We start from the raw sequence: 13,593 nt of genomic DNA, 5'->3' as shown, positions 1-13,593 counted from the left end.
ACAGAAGAAAAAGAAGATTCACATGTGTTTAATGTATATAAAGGCAAGGAAAAGACAGTCCCAGATTCAAAAGCAATATTCTGTACAATTCATATGGTGGGGTTGAAGGGGACAGGGCCATAGAACCCACACCCGAACATGTACAAAAATAACTTACATGGTGACCCCCATCAGCAAGGGTGATGTAGCTCTTCCCAGCCCCCAGGGCCGGGGGGGTACATTCTAGAAAATGGCACTGTGGAAGCTAACCAGTACGGGCCAAGGTGCTGTGGGGGTGGGAAGGGGTGCCAGTCCAGAGGGGAGGAAGGCCTATGAAGAGGACTTGAGACGGTTGGCAGCCGAGCGGGAGCTGAGTAGCTTGTCCACCATGGTGCGGGCATAGCGGAGCCGGCTGGCCAGCTCCTTGGAGCAGCCGTATTCCTCCAGCAGGCTCAGGCGGTATGTGCGGAAATCCCGCCTCTCGTCGATGTAGGTCACGGCTGCCATTAGTGGGCACAGGATGAGTTTGGTATGGTCCTGTGAGGGATGGGAGGGAAGACAGGTGGACAGAGTTACCAGTGGCCTGAGGGTCCCAGCTGCTAGTGCATGCTGGGGAACAGAGGGGAGACATTCCAGCTGACGAGGGATTCCTGCCCCTCTCCAACTCTGGCACACTCTTCCTGATGCCTGATGCCAAGGACGGGTCCCACACCTCTCTCTTCCCACCCCACTCTGGGAGCCTGCAGACAGACACAGGTACCCTACCCCCAACTCTCCCTGACCCTGGTTCACCTGGAAGAAGTTGATTTGCACACAGCCATTGCTGAGGTGCAGGATGATGGCGCTGCGGGTACGAAACCAGGTGCGCAGGTAGGGGAGCCGGGCGAGCTCATCACCTTCCCGGGGCGTGATATTGGCACCTGCCTTTAGCAAGTGTTCACTCATGTAGTTCCGGAAATACTTCAGGAGGGTGATCTGGTTGGAAAAGGAGGGAGGACGGCCAGAGTTAGAGCCTAACCTGAGGCACATGGCTCCCTCCTGGCAACATCAGGCTGCGGCGGGCAGCAGGTACTCACCTTCTTCATCAGGGAGTTGGGATGGGAACTCACGGTGAGGTAGGACTCTGTGCCATCACGCTCTATGTACTGCAGGCTGTCACCATCATTATAGAGGATCAGGCGTGTCGAGTCGTTGAAGAGCACCCCCACACTGTTGTCGCACAGCTGGTACCCTGGTAGGTGCAGGGAGACCTCAGGAAGGGAGGGAAGCAGCGGGGGGTGAGGGGGGTGGGGGGGGCACTGGGAGGTACAAGTGGGAGCTCTGAGGTAGAGACAGGAGAGGACCAAGGAGCCAAAAAAGGCAAGCGCCTGGAATAGCTTAAAGGTCACTTGGCCATACCTGAGCCACCTGCTCATTCTGGAAGCAACGTACCAAGGCCGTACTTGTCTGAATAGTCCACCCACTTGCTGACCCAGAAGATGGGGATGCAGGCGGGATCCTCAGCCTCCTCTGCGACAGAAACAGACAGATGGTTGGTCAGCACCAGCCTCTTCCCCTCTGGTCCACTCAGACAGCCCATGCCAGGGAGGACTGCTAGGCACCCCACACAGGCTCCTTCAAGAGGCTGGGGGCCCCAGAGAACAGCCAAGCAGGACATTTGCCATCACCAAGCCCTGGCAAATACAGGAAAGAAGTTCCAGTGCAGAGCACCCAGTTCCATTCATTTCTTCAGTCCATACATTGACTAAAGGTCTACCCTATGCCAGGCACTGTCACGGGTGCAGTGAGCAATAGCATAAAACCCAGCCTTCATGGAACTTACAGTCTCGTTATAGGGACAGAGGACAAAATGTGTAGGTTACTTCTATCAAGGTGAGAGTCAGTGGCCAACAGATTATCTAATCTTTTGGTTCTGAATGATTTAAAAATTGTGAGAATATACATAATTCCAAATACATCAAAATGTCAAGGGGCACCTGGGTAGCTTAGTACATTAGATGTCCAACTCTGGCCCAGGTCATGATCTTATCAGGGCTGTGGGATTGAGCCATGCGTCAGGCTCCCTGTTCAGCGGGGAGTCTGCTTCTCCTTTTCCCTCTGCCCCTCCCCCTGCTCATGCTCACTCTCTCAAATAAAATCTTTAAAAACTAAACAAAACATTATGTTCAGTGCATGCTATAATCACTAATTTAAACACAGGGGGATGAGATATGCTAGGAATGGGCGACCAGGGAAATGGTCATGGAGGGGACACTGGGCAGACTCCAAAGGAGAAGAGTGTGAGCCATGCACTTATCTGGAGGAAGTATGTTCCAGAAGAAGAGTCAAGAATACAAGCAAGAGCCCTGAGGTTCTTAAAGACTAAGCAAGAATTCACCGAACAGCAGAAAGAACATGTGTAGATGTATGAATAGCATATGGACGTGCTGGAAGATGGGGCACGTGTTCCACATGAATCAGAAAAAGACAGGCAGGGCCTTGAATGCCAGGCTAACCCATGTGGATTTTAATCTATAGAAAATTGAGGAACTAACAGTATTATGGAGACTGGGGCCTAGACGAGCCCTGGACACTCTGCAGGTAAGACTTCCCCAACCTCTCCAGGTGTGCAGGCTCCCCCACCCCGGGGCCCCTACCATGCCCACCTTGCCTCACCAGCCCCCGCTCTGAGGGTTTGGATGCATTGACGCTGTGTAGCTGCTGCAGCATATCCCTCAAGTGGCAGTCAACTGTCTCATTGGTATCCCGGACTGTTGGCTCCTCTTTCTCCCGAGGCCGCTCAGACACTGGGTTCTCTGTGCCTAGGAAAATGACACACAGTCATTAGCTGAGCACAAAGGCAGCAGATTGGGAGGGGCATGGGACCCTCTGCCATAGCTGGTGTTCTCTCCAGAGAAATATTATTTTAGCTGCCATTGCTTTGGGTAAACTGAGTCAGTGCTGGGTTATAGAGTGGAAGCTGCTATGCTCATTTGACAGGAGCATGATACTCATACCTCAAGGGCCAAGCCAAGCCCTTAAGGAAGGCTTCATGGCCACACACAACCAAAGAGCTTCAGACACTCTGGCCTCTGCCCCAAAGCTGGAGCCTTAAGGATACCACCAATCACTCCAAGAGATAGTGTAAAGGTAGCAGCAGCTCAGAGCTGCCCAGCCAAGAATTAAAATCCAGGAAAATGGGAGGACCTGGTAAATTAATTGCACATAGCTCATCAACAAAATGGATTAGGCAGGCATTTGATAAAAACATAAGATTTTTCTTTCCTACCCCTAAATTTTATACAGATGTCCAAAGAGTCTGAAAAGATACACTTTTGAGATTCTCTCATTGGTTTTGACTTAGAAAAGCCTGGATGATTTATTGTCTTTATTGCTCTGATGTCTCCTTTTCCACCAACATGTGCTAGTTCTCCTTGTAGAATATGAAATTTGTCTTATATTTTTTAAGATCAGGGTTTTCTTTTTTCTTTTTTTTTTTTTAAGAAAGGGTTTTTTTTAATTTTTTTTTATTTATTTATGATAGTCACACAGAGAGAGAGAGAGGCAGAGACACAGGCAGAGGGAGAAGCAGGCTCCATGCACCGGGAACCCGATGTGGGATTCGATCCCGGGTCTCCAGGATCGCGCCCTGGGCCAAAGGCAGGCGCCAAACCGCTGCGCCACCCAGGGATCCCAAGATCAGGGTTTTCAACTTAAAAACCTATGCTATGGGGACACCTGGGTGGCTCAGTGGTTGGGCTCCTGCCTTTGGCTCAGGTCATGATCCCAGGATCTGGGATCGAGTCCCGCCATCCGGCTCCCTGCGAGGACCCTGCTTCTCCCTCTGCCTATGTCTCTGCTTCTCTTTCTCTCTCTGTCTCTCATGAATAAATAAATCTTAAAAAATAAAATAAAAAACTATGCTAAGAACTGAAATGTGAAATAATAGGATATCTGGGTTTGCTTTAAAAACTCTACAAAGGAAAAAACAAAACAAAACTCTACAAAGGGGCACCTGGGTGGTTCAATCAGTTAAGGGTCTGCTTTCAGCTCAGTCATGATCATGGGGTCCTGGGACTGAGCCCCATGTTGGGCTCCCTCTCTCCCTGTTCATGTTCTTTCTTGTTTTCAAATAAATAAGTAAAATCAAAAACAAAAACAAAAACTCTAGCAAGGAAGTGCCTAGGTGGCTCGTTTGGGTGACCAGCTCTTGATTTTGACTCAGGTCAGGATCTCAGGGTAGTGAGATCAAGCCCTGTGTTGGGCACCCCTGGTGGGATTCCTTGCTCAGAGGGACATCTGCTTGGGATTCTATCTGTCCCCACTCCCACCCCAGTCACACACTGTCTCTAAAATAAGTAAGTAAATCTTTAAAAACAAACAAACAAACAAACAAACAAACCCTTACTCTAGCAGGGTGCCTGGGTGGCTTAGTCAGTTAAGCATTCGACTCTTGGTTTTGGAAAGACTCAGGTCATGATCCCGGGGTCCTGGGATCAAGCCCCCATTAGGCTCCTTGCTCACTGGGGAGCCTGTTCCTCCCTCCTGCTTGTGCTCTCTTTCTCGCTATCTGTCTTTCAAATGAATAAATAAAATCTTAAAAAAAAAAAAATTAGAAAAACACATTAGCAATTGTCATAGTGAGACCCATGGAGATACACCAAAGATGCAAGAATTTGAGGAGAAAACAGGATTGTTTTAAAGTAGCTCCGACAAGGTATTAATTACAACTGCAGTGGAGAAACCCATCAGACACCACCCTAACTAACTGACCAAGATATTAATCACCAATAAAAAGAAATGGCAAAAACAAAAAAGGAACCCTTAACAGTATTAGATTATTAAAAACAAAAAAACAGTACTAGATTACAACAGAAACAAATTAATTCATATATTGAAACACAGAGAAAAAAGTATTTCAAATATAATTCAAATATAATAAGTAATTGAAATATAATATTGTATTTGAATCGGACATTCGTAAATTACAAAAGTGTTAACTCCACAGTGGACAAAACAAGGTTGTAACAGTGTTCAATTTCCAGAACTTGCTCACTGTGTCATGTGCTATAGTTATATGAAAGAATATTGTTTTTAAGAAATACACAAGTATTAAGTGGTCAAGGGCAGGACATATATAACTTACTCTTAAGTGGATCAGGGAAAAAAAATGGATACACACACACACACAACTTTATATAAAAGAGAAAGAGGGATCCCTGGGTGGCGCAGCAGTTTAGCGCTTGCCTTTGGCCCAGGGCGCGATCCTGGAGACCCGGGATCGAGTCCCATGTTGGGCTCCCGGTGCATGGAGCCTGCTTCTCCCTCTGCCTGTGTCTCTGCCTCTCTCTCTCTGTGTCTCTCATGAATAAATAAATAAAAAATCTTAAAAAAAATTTAAAAATAAATAAATAAATAAATAAATAAATAAATAAATAAATAAATAAATAAGAAAGAGACAAAGTGTAGAAAAACATTAATTGGGCAGCCCAGGTGGCTCAGTAGTTTAGTGCTGCCTTCAGCCCAGGGCCTGATCCTGGAGACCCTGGATCGAGTCCCACGTCAAGCTCCCTGCATGGAGCCTGCTTCTCCCTCTATGTCTTTCATGAATAAATAAATAAAATCTTAAAGAAAACCATTAATTCATGGAGAAAAGTGAGCTTTTATCTATTCTTCCATCTTTTCATAAGTTTGAAATAATATTGAAATAATGTGGTGGAAAAAAAAATGAAATAATGTGGTGAAAAAAATGTGACTCAGAAATAGCAGTACAAACTCAAAAAATTTTCCCCCATGAAGTATGTACTTCCTACTTCTGGCCTTTAACTGAGCATAATGACAACCCAAGCAAGGTGTGTGGTTTTATAAGAAAACGGCCATTCTTTTAAAGAGGTACATGCTGAATGCTATGGTGGGGTTAAATGACCAAGATGTCTGGAATTAACTTCAAAAATAGTTCATAGGAACAAAAAAGGAATGATGAAGCAAATGTGACAAAATCTGACTGTTCTGCATTAGGCCCTATGTATGTATTTGAAATTTTTCATGTTTTTTTTTTTTTCAATGAACCATCAAAGTATGGTGTTAGGAATTTTATTTAACGCTAAGAGTTTTTTCGGGCAAGACAGGTCTGACCCAGCCACAGTTAAAGTCCACCTAGGGCCGGCCCAGGGGAAGAAGGGCATTTTGCCCTGAGGAGTTAGGTTTGTGGTTTCAAAGACAGAGGTGGGCCCTACTGCATGCCTGGGCTCTGGGGGCCATCCATCCACAAAGCTAGGTTCTCTCTAGGGGTCTGCTCTTTTACCTTTATTGAGGACTGTAAGAGGCTTCCGGTTGCTGGGGTCCAGACTGCTAGGAGCGATGGAAAACCGGGGTGCAATGGTGAGACAGGTGATGGGGAGCCGGGCAGGGATGTAGCCGGAAGTGAAAAACTCATCATTGAGCAGCTCGTGAATGGTGGGGCGGGCAGCAGGGTCTGTCTGGAGCATCTTCTGGATGAGGGAGGCGGCCACAGGATTGATGTGCTGGAAGAGAGAGAGAGAGAGAGAGAGCGAGAGAGAGAGCGAGAGCTGTGAGCAGGTTGTGATGGGGGACCCAAGGGCAGTGCTGCCATGAAGGTACTGTGGACCTTGGCCAACATATGTCATGTTCAGTAGCCATAAATCTGCCAGGTTCCCCACTATTGGTTTTACTGAATTGACAAGTGTCAACCTAAGCCGTGAGAATGATCACTTCTCCTTCCTTTTGAGACTCAAGATTAATTGATTAATTTGATTTCCCCTGAATTTGTTCTCACCTAACTTAAGTTGTTCACCACCAGGGTAACAGTTGAGAATGTGCTGTGGGGTCATAAGGACCTGGTTTAAGCCCCAGTATTATCCCAACACCAGCTGGAACAAGTAACTCAACTCGCTAAGGACTTGGTGTCCTCATCTGGAGAGCAAGGACACAGCACCAAGCCTGGAGTCCTTCTAGGATTTGATGGAAGATAACCTAGCATGGGTCAAATGCGTAGTAACAGCCTAGCATTAGCTGTGTACTTATTATGTTGCCAGGAGAGTGTTCCAAGCACGTCATGTGTTTTAGCTCATTTACCCTTCACAGAAACACCTAAGGAGTGGGGGTCTCTATTACCATCTCTCTTTTGCAAATGAGGAAATGGAGAACAGAGAGGGTAAGTGGCTTTCTTAAGAATATATATACCTAATGGGTGGTGGAGCCGGCACCTATACCAAAGCATTAGGGTGGTCTTGCACACCCACTCTAAACCCTCTGAACCTTCCACAGTTAAATGACTCTTTGTGATAGATTTCATCGGTCTGTCTGTAAGGAGCTAGGGCCCTTGACTTCACAGGTGTCACGGATATCAAACCAGAAAGCAGCCATTGTGTCAGGCTTCCTCAGAAACAGCTATTCCTTTCAATGCACGGACACTGGTGATTGCAAAAATGCACACCACTTTGTATTCAGTGGTTCAGGATTCTGTGAGTGCTTACTGTACACAAGGCACCTGTGAGCTGCTCCAGAGATAGTGACTCCATTTTATTAATGGGAAACTAGAGTTCAAAAGATTCAGGCCATTTGCCCACTGTGATCTGGTAGATCCTAGTTAAATCTAGAAGGTTAAGTAGCATTTTTGTGTCTGCCTCCTGCTCCCCTCTGCACTTTTTTTTTTTTTTTTTTTTGCTCTTAACCCAACCTCTGAGAATCTATAAACTCTCTCCCCTTAGAAACAAAGTTTTTATGCACATATGTCAAGTTCTGTATGTAATTTTAGGCACAAATCCATTAAAGCTCTGTGGCTACCCTAGGGGTAGGGTTGACCTATCTCTGTCCCCATCCGGCTGGGCTCAGTAAAAAGGTTTTGAGGGGGGGAGCCCAAAAAACATGATAAAGTATTTTGGGGGGATACTTGGTGGCTCAGTAGTTGAGCATCTTGCCTTTGGCTCAGGTCATGATCTGGGGTTCTAGGATGGAGTCCCACATCAGGCTCCCTGAGAGGAGCCTGCTTCTCCCTCTGCCTATGTCTCTGCCTCTCTCTCTGTGTCTCTCATGAATAAATAAGTAAAATCTTAAAAAAAAATAAAAAATAAAAAACTGTTTTTGGTCACCTTGGGGATACTGTAGTCATTCTTTTTGATCCGGAGGTAGGTCTCTTTGAGGCAAGAGGTCTCAAAAGGTGGTTTGCCCACTAACAAGGTATACCTGTAAGCACAAAGGGGGTGATTTAGCTCAAGGCTCCCAGCCAAAACCTACACCCTGGAGGAATCATCTCAGGGCTAGAAGGGAGGCCTGACATCTGGAAACTCTTGACTTTGAGGCCCCTGAGGACAGTCCTCAAGTCCACAGGAGCCAGGACATGGGCCAGGATGAGTCCTCAGGAGAAGACAGATGATAGCACCAGGACTCTCAAGGCTAGTGAGTTTTCAGCTAGGGCCTGTAGTAATCCAGGACCCCAGAGGCTGTCAACCAGTACAAAACAGGTCTCAGCACATGGGCTACCTGTCCCTACAGAAGGAGTCCCACTTTATTTATTTATTTTTAGGAGTCCCACTTTAATAGTTCTGTATTCAAGGCTTGAAGTTTTCATCTGAAAAAGCTCCACTGCAAAGAAGTAGGAAAGCCATTGCCACAACTTACTTCTATCATTCCAATACACAGGCCAACAACAATAAATAAGAGAAAACCCCAAAACTCCCAACCTTCTGCCCACCACTCACCGACCTTGGAAGGCCTTGATCGAGGCAGACTGGCCTCCTCCTGCCAACTGTAACTCCTGGCCTTATTCCTCTCACCCAATGCTGCTTTCTAGATCACTGGTTCTCAAACTATTGTGCATGGAAATCACCCAGGGATCTTGTGAAAATCCAGATACTGATCCAGTCAGCAGTCTGGGTCCTGAGATTCTGCATTTCTAACAAGTTCCTAGGGGATGCTGGCCTGTGGACCACACTTTGAGTAGCAAGGGCCTACAGCAGGTTTGTGCAGACCACCGCACCCCCAAGCCTTTCCCCAGACCCATAGCCCAGGCTGCAGGAATCCTGCAGGATAACAGTGACAAGAAAAGATAAGGAAGTCAGGCTTTTTTTTTTGCAATCTGTTCTCTGGAGCAGCCTCTCCATAGGCAGTCCACAGGATAGCCCAGTGAGATGTCGAAAAAGGCCCCTGCTGAGGCCAAGTGGGTCCTGAGACAACTCCCAACTTACATGATACACCCAATGGACCACACATCCACCTCGAAACTGTGCCCTTTCTTGCTCAGCACCTCAGGAGCTATGTAATTAGGAGTCCCACACAGGGTCTTCTTGCGTTCCCCGTCATATTCCACTTTGGTTGCCAGTCCAAAATCCCCTGGGACAGAGGGAGGAAGAGGGGGTACTCAGTTGCTAGCCTCTGTCATCTGTCAGTGCAGAAACTGGTACAGGTTTGACTGTCAAGAAGCAGGGTCATTTGATTCCTGTGTCCCAATCTGTATTCCTTGTAGGCAGTAAGGCTTACCCACATTCCTCCCACCATGCTGGCCGAGGAGAAGGGCCTCCCAGTGTCCCTCCTTGCCCATCTCTTAGAAAGGAGGGCCATGGTTCCAAAAGGGAATTGATGGAAACAGGGCAACTCAAATGCCCTTACGGATCAAGCAAGTAAAGATCAGGACCATCAGGCAAGTCTGTGAGTTAATAACTGGGAGACATGGGGGCTGTGGCAAATCCAAAGGAGCCTGAGGGGAATAGCTACTTTTTAGTACAGCAAAGAGCTGCTTGAGGGGATACCGTCTCAGAACTGGACTTCCAAATCCCAGTTTTTCCATCGAGCACCCCAATTTGAAAAATGGAAACTAATTCAAATTCTTTTTAAAAAGTACTCTGGGGATCCCTGGGTGGCGCAGCGGTTTAGCGCCTGCCTTTGGCCCAGGGCGCGATCCTGGAGACCCGGGATCGAATCCCACGTCGGGCTCCCGGTGCATGGAGCCTGCTTCTCCCTCTGCCTATGTCTCTGCCTCTCTCTCTCTCTCTGTGTGACTATCATAAATAAATAAAAATTAAAAAAAAATAAAAAGTACTCTGTAGGAGCACTAAAAAAAAAAAAAAAAAATCCATCTGTAAGATACTGGCTTGGGGCTCTCAGGTTTTAAATTTCTGTGCCAAAGAGGATTCTGGAGGCAGTCAACAGCCCAGACTTCTACCATCCTCTTCCTCTCTCCCTTGTCTCCTTCCTATTTCCTCTCTCCCAGCCTCCTCCTCATTCCAGCTTCTGGGAGTGTCAAGCACCCCTGAAGGCCCAGCACTCACCTATTTTCACCTCGAGATCCTCATTCAGGAAAAGGTTACCCAGCTTGAGGTCCCGGTGAATAACCCGGTTTCGGTGCAGGTACTGGCAGCCAAGGACAATCTGTCGAAGGTAGTAGCGCGCTTCGGGCTCAGTCAGTGCTTTCCTCCGCTTGTGGAGTTCCAGGAGAGACTGGGGGGGGGGGGGAGAGGTGGAATGGGGAGCCAGTACCCAGGCAATGGGGGAGGGCTTGTCATTAAGGGCAGCCCAGGACGCTCCCCTGCATTCCTTCTCCAGGACCGCTCCAATCTGTCCTCTCCCTAATCAAGCCTGGCCACAACCGTTCACAGCACCCCTTCTCCCACTAGCTCCCTCCCAAGCCTCCCAGCTGGAAAGCCTTTTTCAAGCCCCACTCCTCAGAAGTTCGGAATCCCTGGTATCCCTCCCCGAAACTTTTCGCAACAGGAGATCCTTTTCTAGCCGCCTCTCTTCCCGGAAGCTCTGAAGTCTGGCTCCAAAAGCCCTCTCCCCCACCCAACCCTGCTTCGGAAGCTCCGCACCCTCAGCACCCCTTACCCGGGACTCCTCCCTTAGCAACTCGGAAGCCTTGCGTCCATTCCCAGGATTCTCCTCCGACCTGCGCCACCCCCTCTCCGCTTAAAATCTAGCTTCCAGGAGCACCTTTTCTAGCAGCAATAGGACCCCGGCGCCACTGAACCGGAACTCCCTCCCCTAGCAGCTCCAAGTGCCAAGCACCCTCTCCCCTCTCCTCGAGACCTTTACAATCCCTAGCTCGAGGCCCCCAGCACCTCCTCTCTAGCAGCTCCGAGCCCCCGGAGCCCCCAGCCCCGGTCCCCAGGCAGCGACACTCACTCTCCGGCGGCAGAGCTCTAGCACCACGAACACGAAGTCGCTGTCCTCGAAAAAGCCGTGGAAGCCTACGATGTGCTGGTGAGCGAGGCTGCGGTGAATGGAGATCTCCATGGACATTTTCTCCTTCTGATGCGGCTTGAGCAGCAGCGACTTAGGCACGATCTTGCCAGCGAACACCTCCTTAGTGTCGGCGTCCGAGATCTCGAAGCACTTAGCAAAGCCGCCTTTGCCCAGAAAGCGTCCCCGCAGGTAGCGCCGCCTGCTGCGCGGGTCCACCAGGACCTCCGGGATCTCTTTCGCCGGCGGAGCGGCCACCGGAGCCCCGGGAGCTGCAGCTCCGGGGGCCCCGGCTTTCCCTGGGTCGGCTGGTGCCCGCGCCAGCTTCCCTGCAGTTGCCGCCGCACTCATGTTCCCGGATCTGCCCGCGTACCTAGCAGGGTCTAGGCAGAGGCTAGGCACCGCTTCGCTCCTCCTCGAATTCAAACGCGGCGCCGGGAACGTTACAAGAGCCTGCGCGCCACTGATTGGCCGCGGGGATTTAAAATCCAAACCCGCCCGCCGCGCGGCACGATGGGAGCGCTCCGCACCGCAGCTGCCTTTAAACCCGTACCCAGCCCGGGGGTAACTTGATTGACAGGCACTCGCGGACGGCAGACACGTGGGGTGCCTGGGAAACCGTACCCGGCGTGGGGATGCAGAGACCCGGCCCGAAGACAGGCGGAGTTCGCGTTTCTTCCTTTCTCGGCTGGGCTGCCGGGGAGTTTCCTGCAGTTCCCATGCACCTCCTCCAGGAAGCTTTTCCTTAAAACCTTCCTCCACTCCCGCCTTCTAGAATATAAACTCTTTAGAATAGAGACCTGGAAGGGCAGCCTTAGGCAGCCGCCTCCAATGTCCTCAACTCTCTTCCATACGCCCCAATAAGCTGAAACCCAAGTAAAAACACGGAGCTTGCCAGACAGATGCACTTACATGGCAGGGCCCCACCTTCAGAATAGTAGCTACACCTAAGCCGCTCCGGAATACAGAGCAATTCTACTCAAAGCATATATGGTTTAGGGACCACCAGTAATTACCACCACCTGGGAACTTGTTAGGGAGAAAATTTCAGGCCTTACCCCAGACATCCTAACTCAGGAATCTGCTTTTCAATTTGACTGCCAGGTGATTTCCACACATGCTGATGTTTGAGAAGCACAGGACCAGGACCCCCCACTCTGCAAGAAGGTTGTCTGGCTTGCTCACTGCTGCATTTCTCAGGGCCTAAAATCTTGGACCCTCAAGTCTGGTGAGAGGAAGGATGCTGGTTGGAAGAACGCCCAGCAAACAGGTCAAGACCACACATCCTGCAGGGGGGTGTTCTGCTTGGCCTCCCACTTTGGAAAATTTGGTTTCATTTACAGCACTTAAAAATCAAGAGAGTGCACATAAAAATTCGGATTTGTGGTTTTATTCCTTAAAAAAAAAAAGGCAAGATAAAATGCAAGTCTATGCCTACATACATACTTTCCTAGTTTGCCATAGGTCCCAGCTATCTCCCTCTGCCCATTTGCCTGACTTCCCAAAGTAGAGTGGAAACCCTACAACGGCAAAGTACCCAAGTTAGAAGTCCTTTTTCTGTGCCCCTTCGCACCCTATGATGTTTTGGACAGAGCCCAGCAAATATCGACCATATTTAAGTATCTCTACCTGCCTCCCAATAAACTGAGAGGCAATGATGACATCTTTCCTAGCCCATGTTCCAAGCTCCCAAAGTCGTGCCTAGTAAAAAGAAGTAACTGAAATGCTTGCTGAATAAAAGGAAGTTTTTAAATTAAGTTGCTATAATTTTTTATCCTTGTGGTATGTATTTTTCATTTAAATTTAAAATATGTAGACAAAAGGTTTACATAACTGTACAGCTCAATGGATTTTCACAACTTGAACCCACCCCACATAAACACCCAGATTGAGAAAGAGAACCTTATCAGCACCCCAGAAGTCCCCCCAATGCCCTGTTTTGGGCAAAACTCAAAACTACCCCGTAGTTTGAGGACTTGTTAGGAGACTTACAGGACTCAGCACAGAGTCTTACTGTTAGCAGGCTATAATTTATTACAGAGAAAGGCCACAAAGCAAAGTGAGCAAAGGGAAAAGGTGTATAGAACAAAGCACAGAGAAAACCAGGCGCAAGCTTCCCAGAGCCCTCTCCCAGTGGAGTCACACAGGACACACTTAATTCCTCCAGCATTGAGTTCTGATAACAAAGGTGAAATGTTATTTGCCAGGGAAGCTCCATAGAGACTCAGTACCCAGGGCCTTTCCTGGGAGCTGGTCAACAAGGTGCTCTCTGCCTAGCACATATCAAAATTCTGGATTCCTGGAAAGAAAGCAGGTGTTCAGGATAAACCATATTGTTTGCAACATTTAGGCAGAGTGAGCCACTCGTCATTTAGAGTATGTTGAGAAACCTCTCGAAATCCAATTACCCAGATGTCAGCCAAGGCTCAGCCTTACTGAGCT

At 48.5% G+C, this 13,593-nt stretch overlaps 1 protein-coding gene across 1 annotated transcript; it reads right to left on the bottom strand.

Annotated features, from left to right (window-relative positions):
- Positions 1 to 12: 12 nt before the first annotated feature.
- On the bottom strand, positions 13 to 13,040 carry PLK1 (polo like kinase 1). The gene is made up of 11 exons (XM_055340821.1): positions 12,210 to 13,040; positions 11,095 to 11,922; positions 10,245 to 10,413; positions 9,165 to 9,309; positions 8,070 to 8,163; positions 6,263 to 6,482; positions 2,625 to 2,780; positions 1,411 to 1,488; positions 1,056 to 1,210; positions 772 to 954; positions 13 to 516 (listed from the first exon to the last, which is right to left on the bottom strand). The coding sequence occupies exons 1-11, from the start codon at positions 12,216 to 12,218 to the stop codon at positions 310 to 312; spliced, it is 2,244 nt and encodes a 747-aa protein (XP_055196796.1). The 5' UTR covers positions 12,219 to 13,040; the 3' UTR covers positions 13 to 309.
- Positions 13,041 to 13,593: the final 553 nt, after the last annotated feature.

Source organism: Nyctereutes procyonoides, unplaced genomic scaffold (assembly GCF_905146905.1).
Source record: "Nyctereutes procyonoides isolate TBG_1078 unplaced genomic scaffold, NYPRO_anot_genome, whole genome shotgun sequence".
Lineage (NCBI taxonomy): Eukaryota > Metazoa > Chordata > Mammalia > Carnivora > Canidae > Nyctereutes > Nyctereutes procyonoides.
The sequence above is the reverse complement of the archived record's forward strand: the minus strand, read 5'-3'. Positions and strand labels throughout refer to the sequence as shown.